Raw genomic sequence first — 13670 nt, forward strand, 5'->3', positions numbered from 1 at the left:
GGGTTGTTCCCATTGCGGCTCTGAAGGAGGTATGCGAGGCAAAAGCTTGCATTGATCACTCCCAAATCTGCGCTTCTTTCCGCACGATATTACGTTCGCTTTCTTCATCGCGGTGGCTGAGAGCCACGCACACGAGTGGAGTGTGGCTGCTGTACAAATAAATATTAGCATTTAAGGATCAACAACCCCGGTTTATGTTTAAAGCTACAGTGTTTATTTTTTAAGTGTCTGTGTGTGTGTGTGTACGTGTCAGTGTATTTCACGTTTAATGGTGAAATATTCTAAGATATTTACAGAAATAGGGCCTTACGAAATACTAGACTATGACCGCCTATAACGCAGAAAATAGCAACCCCCCCCCCAAAAAAAAACATTTTTATTGTTTTTCTCTCTATTTTTTTTAATGATTTGCAAACTAAAGCGTGTAGCTGGAGACCGTGTTACGTTGTCAAGGGAGCTCAGATATGTATTTTTTTTCTTTTGTTCACTTCTCGGATCGTGGTAATTGCAAGCTTTTAACGTGTAGCTAATTTACATCAACAAAAATGACGTGTAATTACTTGATCAGCTCATCCTATTCTCCTGCCTGACCGAAGAGAAGGAAAATAAATGACACCACCACATTTGGGGGACATTGGTAGACCGAGAGGTGGGAAAAAATAGTGTGCAAAGCAAGGTAGACTTGTGAAGTCTGCATCTGCCACTATGGGGGAGGGGATTACCGAGCCAAACCACAAGGTATTTGAATAGTCTAAATTGGCCAACAGGGACCAACGCTAAAGCCTCTGGTGTGCCCTGTTCTCTAGCAAACCTGCTTGGTGACTGCAGTTTATACAGGTAAAATCCAACGTGTACATTTTTGCCATTGAACAACTTTTTCGTGCAAAATCCAGCCAGTCTTACATCCTGATGTCTCGAAAGCCTCTTAGAGCATCTGCAGTGTGTGACATATGTCTTTAAGAGTCCCACGTGCTGTAATCACTGTTATGTAAGTACACTGCATGCCGAGATCACCATGGCGCAAAATGCCAAACGGGATTTTCAAAGTTTTTGTTTATACATTAATCAGTGCGAAATAGAACAGAATCACTCTTCATTTCATGACTTTATGTGGACACAATTTCGATTAAAAAGCCGTTGCTAAGGGACTCGCCTGCTCCTTAAATACTGTGACTTTAGGGTAATTTTAAATACTCCTACCCTCCCCCTCCCCCTTCACTGTTGCATTACGAGTTCACAGTATAAAAAAAAAAACAAGGTGACCTTTATTCAGCTAGATGGAAAGCGTAATAGGGTTTTTCTGTAAAACCGAAACGTGAATGTATAGCTTTGAGTCACGAGATGGACCGGTGCTGGGGGAGTGACAGATTCAGCACCACTGTCCGGGACAGCTGTGACGAGCCATGGACAGTACAGAAAGTAGCTTCAAGACAGCTGGCTGTAGCCCAGTGAAAATCAGCAGCGCTGGAGGATTTCACGATCGGAGAGAGAGAGAGAGAGATCGTGTTTTCAGCACCGTCTGTGAGTGAACAGTGCCCAGTGCACTGCAACAGCTTCCAAGATGAGAGTGCAAAGGAACAGGCTGCCGCTTTTTTTTTTCTTTCCCCTGAGCAGCTTAAATGGGCTATTTGTTCGTCTGATTAATGGCTAAAGCCAGCTGACACTTTGAAGGCTGCCCTTGCCTACTTTGTATCCATAAATATCCAAGCAAATGACACATAAATGTCTCCTCTTTTGCAGGTTTCGGAATGGAGGTGAGGGAGAACAGATGAAAGATCCATCACCGACTCTTTGGATTGCTGGGGTAGATCGAGCAATTTAAAAATCCAACCGAGCCTGAGGCCAGTGCTAGAATATGCCTACGGGGATGAATAAGAATGCCTCCCGATCCGCTTCCTCGTTGCCTCCGGATCCCATGGAGATCATTCGGAGCAAGGCATGCTCGAGGAGGGTCAGACTCAACGTGGGAGGACTTGCCCACGAAGTTCTGTGGCGGACCCTGGATCGGTTGCCACGGACACGGCTCGGTAGACTCAGAGACTGCAATACTCACGAGTCCCTCATGGAGATCTGCGATGACTACAACTTGGAGGAAAACGAGTACTTTTTTGACAGGCACCCTGGTGCCTTCACTTCCATTTTGAACTTCTACCGGACCGGGAAGCTGCACATGATGGAAGAAATGTGCGCTTTGTCGTTCAGTCAAGAGCTGGACTACTGGGGCATCGACGAAATCTACCTGGAGTCCTGTTGTCAGGCCAGATACCACCAGAAAAAAGAACAAATGAACGAGGAACTGAAAAGAGAGGCGGAGACGTTGAGAGAAAGGGAAGGCGAGGAGTTTGACAACACCTGCTGTGCGGAAAAGCGCAAAAAACTCTGGGATCTCCTAGAAAAACCCAACTCTTCAGTCGCTGCCAAGGTAATTTTAACTTGCCTAGAATATGCTTTGCATCGCCTGAATAATAAACGTGTGTTAATGATAGAATACGCGCGCAGTTATGTTTTCTTAAGAATCGAGACATTTCACAATTATGCACAGGAATTATGGTCCAGGAAAGAAAAAAATGTGGATATTTTTTTTCATAACTGTTAGAACAATAACTAGGCTACATCTCGTTAGTTGATAAGTGATTTCTGCAATTGTCTTTGACTTTTGGATGTTTGGAAAGAGCTGACCTTTGCAGAGGAAGTGTGGTCGCTTGTGTCCTATGGGTCTCTCCCTAAATTGGGGGACCTGGATTTTATCGGATTATTGCATTTTGCTGAGGAAGTGTGGTCGCTTGTGTCCTATGGGTCCCTCCCTAAATTGGGGGCCTGGATTTTATCGGATTGTTGCATTTTGCTGAGGAAGTGTGGTCGCTTGTGTCCTATGGGTCCCTCCCTAAATTGGGGACCTGGATTTTATCGGATTATTGCATTTTGCTGAGGAAGTGTGGTCGCTTCTGTCCTATGGGTCACTCCCTAAATTGGGGACCTGGATTTTATTGGATTATTGCATTTTGTGAGGAAGTGTGGTCGCTTGTGTCCTATGGGTCTCTCCCTAAATTGGGGGACCTGGATTTTATCGGATTATTGCATTTTGCTGAGGAAGTGTGGTCGCTTGTGTCCTATGGGTATCTCCCTAAATTGGGGACCTGGAGTTTATCGGATTATTGCACTTTGGGTGTGAGTTACTTTACGTCTCTGTTTTTGTAGTAAAGCAGAAGGCCGCTTTGGCGTTTAGAGGTCTTTTACTAAAGATTATCTCAAGTTATCTTCAGCAGGACCAATTTTATTCCTATGGGCCCTGCTGCAGAAAACTTAAGCTAATCGTTAGTATAAAACCCTCTTAGATATTAATACCTATGTCATATACATATATTTTGCATAAAGGGTCAGATACTATACAAAGGTTCCAAAGTTCTAGAATTTCTTTCTAATGTTACTCTGCTTCACATGGTTCTAAACTGGTCTAGAATACACCTTGTGCGATCCAGGTTAGGGTTAAAGTGGGCCTATTTAAATGTTGACTTGTTGAATGAACGATTAAGTATAGTCAAATTCAGGGACAAAATTTGTCGAGCTAGTAATTGACTCTACTAAAAGCAAGAGCCCAAGGCTGGAGCTATTTCAGAAGGAAACTGAAAGCCTTCCCGGGGGTAGGCCAGTGCTAACTCCTGCAGGAATTATAAAGGAAATGCACAGTTAGAAAAGGAAATAGGAAGGCCGGGAAAAGGCATTGGGAGTATCTGGAAGTATGATGGAAAATGTCTAGTAGTCTGTACATGTTAGGGAGTTACCAATGAAATGGAATGAGCTAAATCCACATAAAATGTTTATAGTGAATGTCTCAAAGGTTTGGACTATAGAAGATATGCAACGCTATAAATAGATAATGAAGCCCTTCACCTGTGGCAACTCAAATTTTGGAGTCCTGCATTTTTAAACACAGCACTACAGTCTAAATCATTTCAGACCCTTTCTGTAAAAGATACATAGAAATAAAGTGGCCAGGATTATTTTAAACCTCATTCAGAATTGATTTAAGCTGTTCCAACTACGTTATTAGGGATATTTGAATGATTTGGGTTATGGGCTTCAACTGTAGAGGACTCCATTAGGGAAGCGTTGCCTTGTCTATATAAGAAAATAGGCCCAATTTTAATATTGTTTAAATTGATCTCAGTCTTGCTGAATGATTTTGTGGATTGATATATAAATACCAATTTGTGCCTACAGAGATCCCAACTTCTGAAGAGGCACAGTAGAGTGTGAAATGGTATTAGAGCTGGTTTGCTGTCCAGGGCCAAATATTCTTAGAAGTTTTGAAAACCTGCGGTGCTATGTAACCTTCAAACAACTGAACTTTTCATGGGTGTGTGCGTTGAGATATCTTTCCTTTTTCAAGTACTGTTTTATTTCCATTCTGTTGCACTAGTGCAGCACTTTGGACTCTAGGGATCAACCATTTGCCCCGGCACCCGATTTTAAAGGATGCTTCTGACGTTGCTGTGCAGGGAAGGGAAGCAGTCTGAATCTGAGAGTACCTTTCCTGCTGCTGCACGTCTCAAGCCCCAAAATACTTTGCTCCAATGCTGTGTTTATGCTTTTAATTTTATTTTAGCTGGCTTTTCTAATACCATTTCCATTTTCAAATAAAGCATATGATATTGTACATTGTAGGTTGCAAAGGTTTCTTGGGATTTTTTTTCTCAATTATTATCATTAAGCCTTGGTTCTCCCTAAAATGCAAACAGTAATAGGGTAACACACAAACAGCAACATGCATATCCATTCCTTGTTTTTATTGTAAGCCGTCTAACACTTATTTAGAAACCTAGAAACCATGTGGATTCACTACACTTCTGACCTATTTTAACATTAGCTTGTGTTAATTGAATGGGGCCTGCGCTGTAACTCACTTGCTTTTCTGAAATGTTCTTCCTTCCATTACGAAGTACACCAGGTCCTGTTACTACAACTATTAAACATTTTATATAGTGCCACAAGGTGTAGGCAGCACTATACACATAAGAAATAGTCCCTGCTCCTCGGAGCTTACAATTTAGCTAAGACAGACAAGACAAAAAAGTTGTTAAGAAATGCCAGGGATAAGACTAACGCGCTCGGATAGTTCACTGGGCATTAAGAATTTTCATCATTAGTCATGTTTTAGCTGTTTCAGTAGCAGCTCAAAGTGAGTTACAATAAGTAAAGATATGATAGAGACTATTAAATATCTCAAGGGCATTAATGTGCAGGAAGTGAGCCTTTTTCAACTGAAGGAAAAACTCTGGAACGAGGGGGCAAACGATGAAGTTCAGAGGGAATAGGCTTAGGAGGAATCTAAGAAAGTATTATTTCACAGAAAGGGTGGTGGAGGTGTGGATTGGCCTCCCGGTGGAGGTCAAGGAGTCGAGGACTGTGTCAGAATTTAAGAAAACGAGGGATAAGCACGTGGGATCCCTTAGCAAAAGGAAGAGTTAGGGGTTACAGAGGATGGGCCATTGGGCCTTTATCTGCCATCATGTTTCCATGTTATCTAAGTAGCTTCTTTGATGTAACCCGCATTGAGGGGTCCTTTTATTGAGTGGTGGTAAGCCCACCCCAGGCTTACCACGTGCCAAACAGGAACTGCAGCAGCCCAGTGGTAGTTCCCGCTCCCAGCGTGTGCCATTCCCAGTGCTACAAAAATCTTTTCTATTTTCGTAGCGCAAGTGTTTACCCGGTGGTACTCAGGCAGTGTCGCGTACTGCTCGGTTACTGTCGGGTTAGCGTAGGAGCCCCTTACCGCAATAGGTGGTGGTAAGTGCTCCCCCCTGAAATGGCCGTGTGATAAGTGGTTCACTAACCACGCAGTCATTTCTTAAAAAAAAAAAGCGACAGCCTTTTACCCGCTGCGGTAAAAGAGGGTATCAGAATGCATCAAAAACACACGCTGATGCTTTACCGCAGCTTGGTAAAGGACCCCTGAACCAGTTAATAGTAAATTGCTGAGTATAAGCACATTCCATTGAATTGTATTGTACGTATTATCATTAGCGCAGGGCAGTGTAGTATATCTGAGACTGTGGAAGGTTTAGTGGCAGTCCTTAGGTTACAAACAGTGGCATTGCCAGTTAGATTTGCCCCTGAACCCCCCTGCTGCTGACCTGCCCGACTCCCCCCTCCCGCCGCCAACCCGCCATCGCCAACCTTTGCTGGCGGGGACCCCCAACCCCCGCCAGCCGAACCGAGGTCCTCTTCTTCCCAATCCCGCGCAAGGCTTCATTCTAGTCTGACGTCCTGAACGAAGCCTTGCAGATCTGCGGCGGGAGGGGGGGGGTCAAAGTTGGTGGGGGGGGGTTTGGCAATGGCGGGGGGGTCAAAGTTGGTGGGGGGGGGTTCGGCAATGGCGGGGGGGGGGTCAAAGTTGGTGGGGGGGGGTCGGCAATGGCGGGGGGGGGGTCAAAGTTGGTGGCGGGGAGGTTCGGCAATGACAGGGAGTCAGCAATGGCGGGGGGGGGAGGGGGGGTCAGCGGCGCTGGGGGGGTGCTAAAATGTGCCCCCTCACCTCGGGCTCTGGACCCCCCTCCCACCGAAGTCTGGCTACGCCCCTGGTTACAAAGAGCAGTAGTGGGATTTGAACCCTGTCTTCTTTGTTCCAGCCCACTAGGTTACTCCATTGTGTCTGTGTTGGCTTCAAGAATTCACTCATCTGTAAACAAGGTCTTAAAAAAAGAACAGAATTGTAGCAGAACTTAGAAAGCTGCAATTATGATCGACGTGTCAGCCATTTTTTAGTTGTCTGAACCAAATTCTTTCTATTTATTTATTCCCCTCCCTCCCCCCCTCAAAAAAATGGTCCAGATGATGTTGACTACATTAATAATTGATCAAGCAGTTCTGGCACAGCACAGGAATGCTGAAACACATGCTTAAGACTTTGCTGTCTGTGGCACTGAGTCAAAATCCATTAGTGATTGTTGATGCACATGAATAAGATGGGGGTCTTTCCTGCCAAATATTTGTCTGATGTGATTTATAAGTGAAATAAACCCTAGGGTTATCTCCTATGAAACATCTAAGTGTAAGTTTATTGAACGCTACCTACTTACTCCTTAATAATTTAGGATAAATTATAGGATAAATTATAAGCACATTATAGTGCTTCCTCTTTTATGCTAATCTAGACAGATAGATAGATAGATAGATAGATAGATAGATAGATAGATTATGTGTGTGGCACCCAAAATCTGTGTGCTAAGATAATATTCTATTATGGCATCTGGGTATCCAGATTTTGTTTATTTATTTGTTACATTTGTATCTCACATTTTCCCACCTATTTGCAGGCTCAGTGTGGCTTACATAGTACCGTAAAGGCATTCGCCAAGTCCGGTAGAGGAACAAATACAATTAGATGTTAGGGTCAATAGGGTAGGTAAGATTCTGACACATTAGGGGTTGGAGATAAGAAGGGGTAGATAATGTCCAGTAGAAGAAATTGCAGAGTCATGGAATCGGAGGTAGGGTATTATTATGGATTAAGAACTGGTTGAAAGATAGGAAGCAGAGAGTAGGATTGCGTGGCCAGTATTCTCAGTGGAGGAGGGTAGTTAGTGGGGTCCCGCAGGGGTCTGTGCTGGGTCCGTTGCTTTTTAATGTATTTATAAATGACCTAGAGATGGGAATAACTAGTGAGGTAATTAAATTCGCCGATGACACAAAATTATTCAGGGTCGTCAAGTCGCAGGAGGAATGTGAACGATTACAGGAGGACCTTGCGAGACTGGGAGAATGGGCGTGCAAGTGGCAGATGAAGTTCAATGTTGACAAGTGCAAAGTGATGCATGTGGGTAAGAGGAACCCGAATTATAGCTACGTCTTGCGAGGTTCCGCGTTAGGAGTTACGGATCAAGAAAGGGATCTGGGTGTCGTCGTCGATGATACGCTGAAACCTTCTGCTCAGTGTGCTGCTGCGGCTAGGAAAGCGAATAGAATGTTGGGTGTTATTAGGAAGGGTATGGAGTCCAGGTGTGCGGATGTTATAATGCCGTTGTATCGCTCCATGGTGCGACCGCACCTGGAGTATTGTGTTCAGTACTGATCTCCGTATCTCAAAAAAGATATAGTAGAATTGGAAAAGGTACAGCGAAGGGCGACGAAAATGATAGTGGGGATGGGACGACTTTCCTATGAAGAGAGGCTGAGAAGGCTAGGGCTTTTCAGCTTGGAGAAGAGACGACTGAGGGGAGATATGATAGAAGTGTATAAAATGATGAGTGGAATGGATCGGGTGGATGTGAAGCGACTGTTCACGCTATCCAAAAATACTAGGACTAGAGGGCATGAGTTGAAGCTACAGTGTGGTAAATTTAAAACGAATCGGAGAAAATTTTTCTTCACCCAACGTGTAATTAGACTCTGGAATTCGTTGCCGGAGAACGTGGTACGGGCGGTTAGCTTGACGGAGTTTAAAAAGGGGTTAGATAGATTCCTAAAGGACAAGTCCATAGACCGCTATTAAATGGACTTGGAAAAATTCCGCATTTTTAGGTATAACTTGTCTGGAATGTTTTTACGTTTGGGGAGCGTGCCAGGTGCCCTTGACCTGGATTGGCCACTGTCGGTGACAGGATGCTGGGCTAGATGGACCTTTGGTCTTTCCCAGTATGGCACTACTTATGTACTTATGTACTTATGTACGATCGTTGGTATTGATGTGTTGCAGAGTTGAGGCATTTATGTTGGGTCGGTAGGGTATGCCTTTCCGAACAGGTAGGGTCTTTAGTGATTTTTCTGAAGTTTAGATGGCCGTAGATTGTTTTCACAGCTTTTGGCAGTGTGTTCCATAGTTGTGTGCTAATGTAGAATGTTCTAGAATGGAGCATAAGTTGACATTTGAGTGCCAACATTTAGGCATAGGCATGATACACCATGTAAAAGGCGGGGTGTAAACGTTGTCACCTAGCCATGCAACTTACAATATTCTATAAGTTTGGTGCCTAAGAGTACCTTTTACTAAGGTGCGCTAATGGATTTAGCATGCGCTAAATTATAAGATGCCCATTATATTCCCATGGGCGTCTTATCATTTAGTGGGCGCTAATCATCAGCGAGCGCCGGATCTGTTAGCGCACCTTAGTAAAAGGACCCCTAAGTATATGAACCGCTCACATGCACAAGCCCTTTGCAGTTATATGCAAAAGCACTTAGATGCAATTAGGTGCTTAACTGCCATTTACCCCTCCCCCCAAATTGAGTGCCTAACTTTCATTTGAGCATCTAAAGTTAGGTGCCTATTTGTCACCTAACTTGAGGTACATTAAATAGAATTAGGGGGAACGTTCTGAATTTATGGCCTGGCCTGCCTTTCCATGTGACGCTCAGGGCAGCTTACAGGATTGTTAGTTGGTTGCAGGTTACCCAGAATACTTCTGTCAAGTTGGTTCATTGTCCTAAATGCTTCAATAGGGTTACCTCTTTATTGTATGCTGAACAACGGCTTCCTGTACCTTACCAGATCTCCTTCAAAATACTCACTATTGCCCACCAGACCTTGTATTCTGGAATTCCACCCCTCCTTTATGGTTCTCTTGTCCCATATATTCTTCGCTCCCTCCGTTCCTCCCTCACAATTGTGAGGAAATTATCGCTTTCTAATATACAGCCCTGTTCTACTTTGGTACTTACAATGCAGCAAGTTTTTGATTGAGATATCGACGACGACAACAGACACAACTTCAGAACATTAAAGACTCCTGATGCAGGCCTTGTGGGCTGAAACACAGCTGTGTCGAGTCTTGTTTGCTATCCAATCAATAGTTATCATCATCTGGAGCGTCATTTACTTTTTGAGTCATCTTCGCTGTCTTGGGATTCATTACATATCCTTGCGGAGATCTGTTTTTTTTTTTTAATGTTCTGCATCGATCTTCTCTTGTCCCATATACTCCTTGCTTCCTCCGTTCCTCCCAACACAACCTCTTAGTCATCCCATCGCTTTATTATATCAGACTCGATCACACAAGACACCTCTGTTTTACGGTTATTGCGCACATTCTTTGGAATCACAACTCAACATTCGCCTTAAAGTGTCCTTTGTGAGATTCAAGGCCACTTTGAAGACTTTTTATTTTACTCAAGGTTTCCCCCATTTAGTGGGTTGCTAAGTGTTCCATGTTGGCGGCTACGATGCTTATTCCTACCCACTCTTGTCTGTTCATTGTCTTGGAATGGATTAGTTTCCTTCCTCCCCTCCTTTTGTCAGTGATACCTGGTGCTTATCTCTTGTGATGTTTTGTATCTACTAAAATATTTTGTAACCTAAGCCTCCTTCTCCCCCTCGACTCTCCCTTCCTAAGAAGTGTTTTGTTTATTGTAAATTGTTTAGACATGATTTTATGGCATGTCAGATAAAGGTGAAATGTGAAATTAGAATTTAGGTGCAAACTCCCTAATTCTAGAAAGTTGCACATCCAAATTTCCGACTAACATTCAAATTTGCCCATGCAAATTACAGAACAAGGTCAGTTGTATGCATAACTTAATTTAATAATGAGCTGATAACTGGTAATACAGAGCAATGATAGGCTGAAATTGGCCTTAATTGGCACCAGTTAACAGTTATGTTCATAACTGCCCTTAGTTGCTATTGTGTAAGCTGTACTCTTACATTGCAGAGTACGCAGCTTCGAGGAGGGCACAGACCTGGGAGGGGTATGGGCATATCGGGGGCATGTCAGGCAGTTACTTGCATGGGTTCTAGAATATTAGCATTTATTTGCCTAACTGCTTTCAGTTAGGCCCGAGCATTTATGCCAGCCATTGAGCATGTGTATGCAGGGCCGCCGAGAGACTGAGCTAGGCCCGGGACAGGGCCCCCTAGGACTGCCACTGTTGCCCCCCCAGACTGCCACGTAGCCAGACTAGAAAAATTGGAGCCCAAATGGGGGGGGGGGGGGGGGTGGTGGAGCCCAAAGGGGGGGGGGGGGGGCACATTTTGCCCCGCTTCCCTGTCCCCCACCGCAACTCCACATACCTTGGCTGGTGGGGGTTCCCCCCCCCCAGCAGAAGCCTTCCTCCAGTGCTGTTCGCCACATTGCCTGCCCTGCGGCTGCTTTTTCCCTTATGTTGCGCTGCAAATGCAGCTGCAGGGCAAGCAATGCGGTGGAGATAGGGTTACCATACGTCCGGATTTCCCCGGACATGTCCTCTTTTTGAGGGCATGTCCGGGGCGTCCGGCGGATTTTGCCCCCGCCCACGTTTGTCCGGATTTCTGGACAAACGTGGGCGCGGGTGCGGGCAGGCGCGTGCGTGCGGTGGGCGTGTGGGCGGGCGATCGGCGCGTGGTCTCCCGTTCCCTCCCCTCCCCTTCCTTACCATGTTCCCTGGTGGTCTAGTGACGTCTTCGGGGCAGGAAAGAGCCCCCTCTTTCCTGCCCGGAGCGCTGCCTCCCCTGTCTATCATCCTTCTCGGTCTGGCTGGGGATTCAAAATGGCCGCCGAGAGTTGAACTCTCGCGAGGCCGCTTCAACTCTCGGTGGCCATTTTGAATCCCCAGCCATACCGAGGAGGATGCAGCAGGCAAGGGCAGGCAGCGCTCCGGGCAGGAAAGAGGGGGCTCTTTCCTGCCCCGAAGAGAAGACGCTACTAGACCACCAGGGCTAGACAGTAAGTGAGGGGGGGGTATGTGATGGGGGGGAGGGGACTATGTGACGGGGGGGGGGGAATAGGGGCGGAACCCGGACCTGAAGGGGGCGTGGCAGGGGCGTGGCATGAGGCGGGGCGGGGCGGGGTAGGGGGCGTGACATGTGTCCTCTTTTTCAGAGGACACAAAATGGTAACCCTAGGTGGAGAACATCTCTGGAGGAAAGCTTCTGCTAGCAGGGCTTGGAGACCTCCTGCCAGCTAAACCAGAGGCCCTGAAGCCTTGTGTCTGCTCCTCCCCAGCCTTTAAGGGGGGGCCAGGCACTGAAGTTTTCTCTCCCCTGCTCCTGTTGGGACACGATCACCCTGGTCCTTTGACGAGCTGGAGAGAGACAGTCCCAGGCACCAGGCCCCCTTTGGAGGCAGAGCCTAGGTGAATCTTTCACCGGCCCTGGGTGTATGTGCTCAAGCTTAAAGTTAGGCGTGCAAATGTGTGACAACTGCTGTTATGGAATTCATGCTTAGTGCATATCATCCTGGCACCTAAATTTCAGTGACCTTTTGAGAATATACTTCAATAAATCTCTCCCTAAAGAGCTTACCTGAGGTAATGGGAGGTAAAGAGGGGCACTTTCGATATGAAATCTAAATCCGATTTTGGACGTTTTGGTGAAAACATCCAAAAATCAAGTGGCGAACGTAGCGATTTTTAAACCAGAAAAATATCTATCCTTTTGTTTCAAAAATGGCCATTTGCTAGATCTTTTGTACTCAGTGCGTCTATTGGTTTTTTTTTTTTTTGGAACATTTTCGAAAAAGAAAAGATCCAAGGGGAAAACGTAGAAAAACAAGCCATTGAGATGTATTGAGGGGGGGGGGGGGGGGTCAGCATTCTTAGTAGACTGGCCACACAGATATCCCAGCATAAAAGGTCCCAAGTACACATCTCACTGTTACCTCCTAATATTTATTTAGATTTTGCTCACGCCTTTTTCAGTAGTAGCTCAAGGTGAGTTACATTCAGGTACTCTGGACATTTCTCTGTCCCAGGAGAGCTCACAATCTAAGTTTGTACCTGAGGTAATGGAGGGTTAAGTGACTTGCCCAAGATCACAAGGAGCAGCAGTGAGATTTGAACTGGCCAACTCTGGATGTCAAGACTGGTGCTCCAACCACTAGACCACTCCTCCACTATAGCAGCATACCATGTAGAATCTCAAATATTAGCAACAGAATTTCAAATAGTAGCAACATTCCATGTAAAATCTCAGATAGTAGCAACAGAATCTCAAATATAATTTATTTGGATTTTGCTCACAACTTTTTCAGTAGTAGCTCAAGGTGAGTTACATTCAGGTACTCTGGATACTGTCTCAGGAGGGCTCACAATCTAAGTTTGCACCTGAGGCTATGGAAGATTAAGTGACTTACCTGAGATCACAAGACACAGCAGTGGGATTTGAACCAGCCACCTCTGGATTGCAAAACCGGTGCTCTAACCACTAGGCCACTCCTCCACTAATAGGGCATGGTGAAACCTCCAAAACCCATCTGTATACCACTACAATAGCCCTTATGGCTGCAGGTGTTACCTATATGTGGATACAGTAGGTTTTTGGTAAGTTTTGGAGGGCTCACACTTTCCATCACAAGTGTAACAGTTAGTGTGGGTTTCCTTCTCTATAGTGCACTGCATCGACCACTAGGCTACTCCAAGGACCTGCTTGCTGCTCTAATAGCCATAACATCTGAAGCTACCATAGAGGCTCTTTCACATCTTTAGGGGATGGGAGAGGTCAATGACCAGTGGAGGATTAAACGGGGGTGTCAAGCCTTAATCCATCCAGTAGTCATTTGGTCATTTACGGCACCTTTTTGTGACTTAGTCGTGATTGAAACAGGTCTAGACCAAAACATCTAACTTTTAGCCCTAGACATTTTTTTGCTTTGTTCCATTATGGCAGAAAAAACATTCAAGTTTTGGGAACACCCAAAACCTGCCCCCAACACACACCACTGACATGCTTCCTTGTGATTTGGTTGCACTGCATACAAACT

At 45.3% G+C, this 13670-nt stretch overlaps 1 protein-coding gene across 1 annotated transcript in view; it reads left to right on the top strand.

The window, feature by feature from the left end:
• The first annotated feature begins 1855 nt into the window (after positions 1-1855).
• The window catches only part of KCNB1 (potassium voltage-gated channel subfamily B member 1), a 254779-nt gene continuing 242964 nt past the window's right edge, over positions 1856-13670 (top strand). Inside the window, exon 1 of the mRNA XM_030212604.1 lies at positions 1856-2422. Coding sequence (XP_030068464.1) covers positions 1856-2422 — 567 coding nt within the window. The remainder of the gene's footprint in view (positions 2423-13670) is intronic.

The sequence above is a fragment of the Microcaecilia unicolor genome, chromosome 8, assembly GCF_901765095.1.
Source record: "Microcaecilia unicolor chromosome 8, aMicUni1.1, whole genome shotgun sequence".
In the NCBI taxonomy this organism is placed as follows: domain Eukaryota; kingdom Metazoa; phylum Chordata; class Amphibia; order Gymnophiona; family Siphonopidae; genus Microcaecilia; species Microcaecilia unicolor.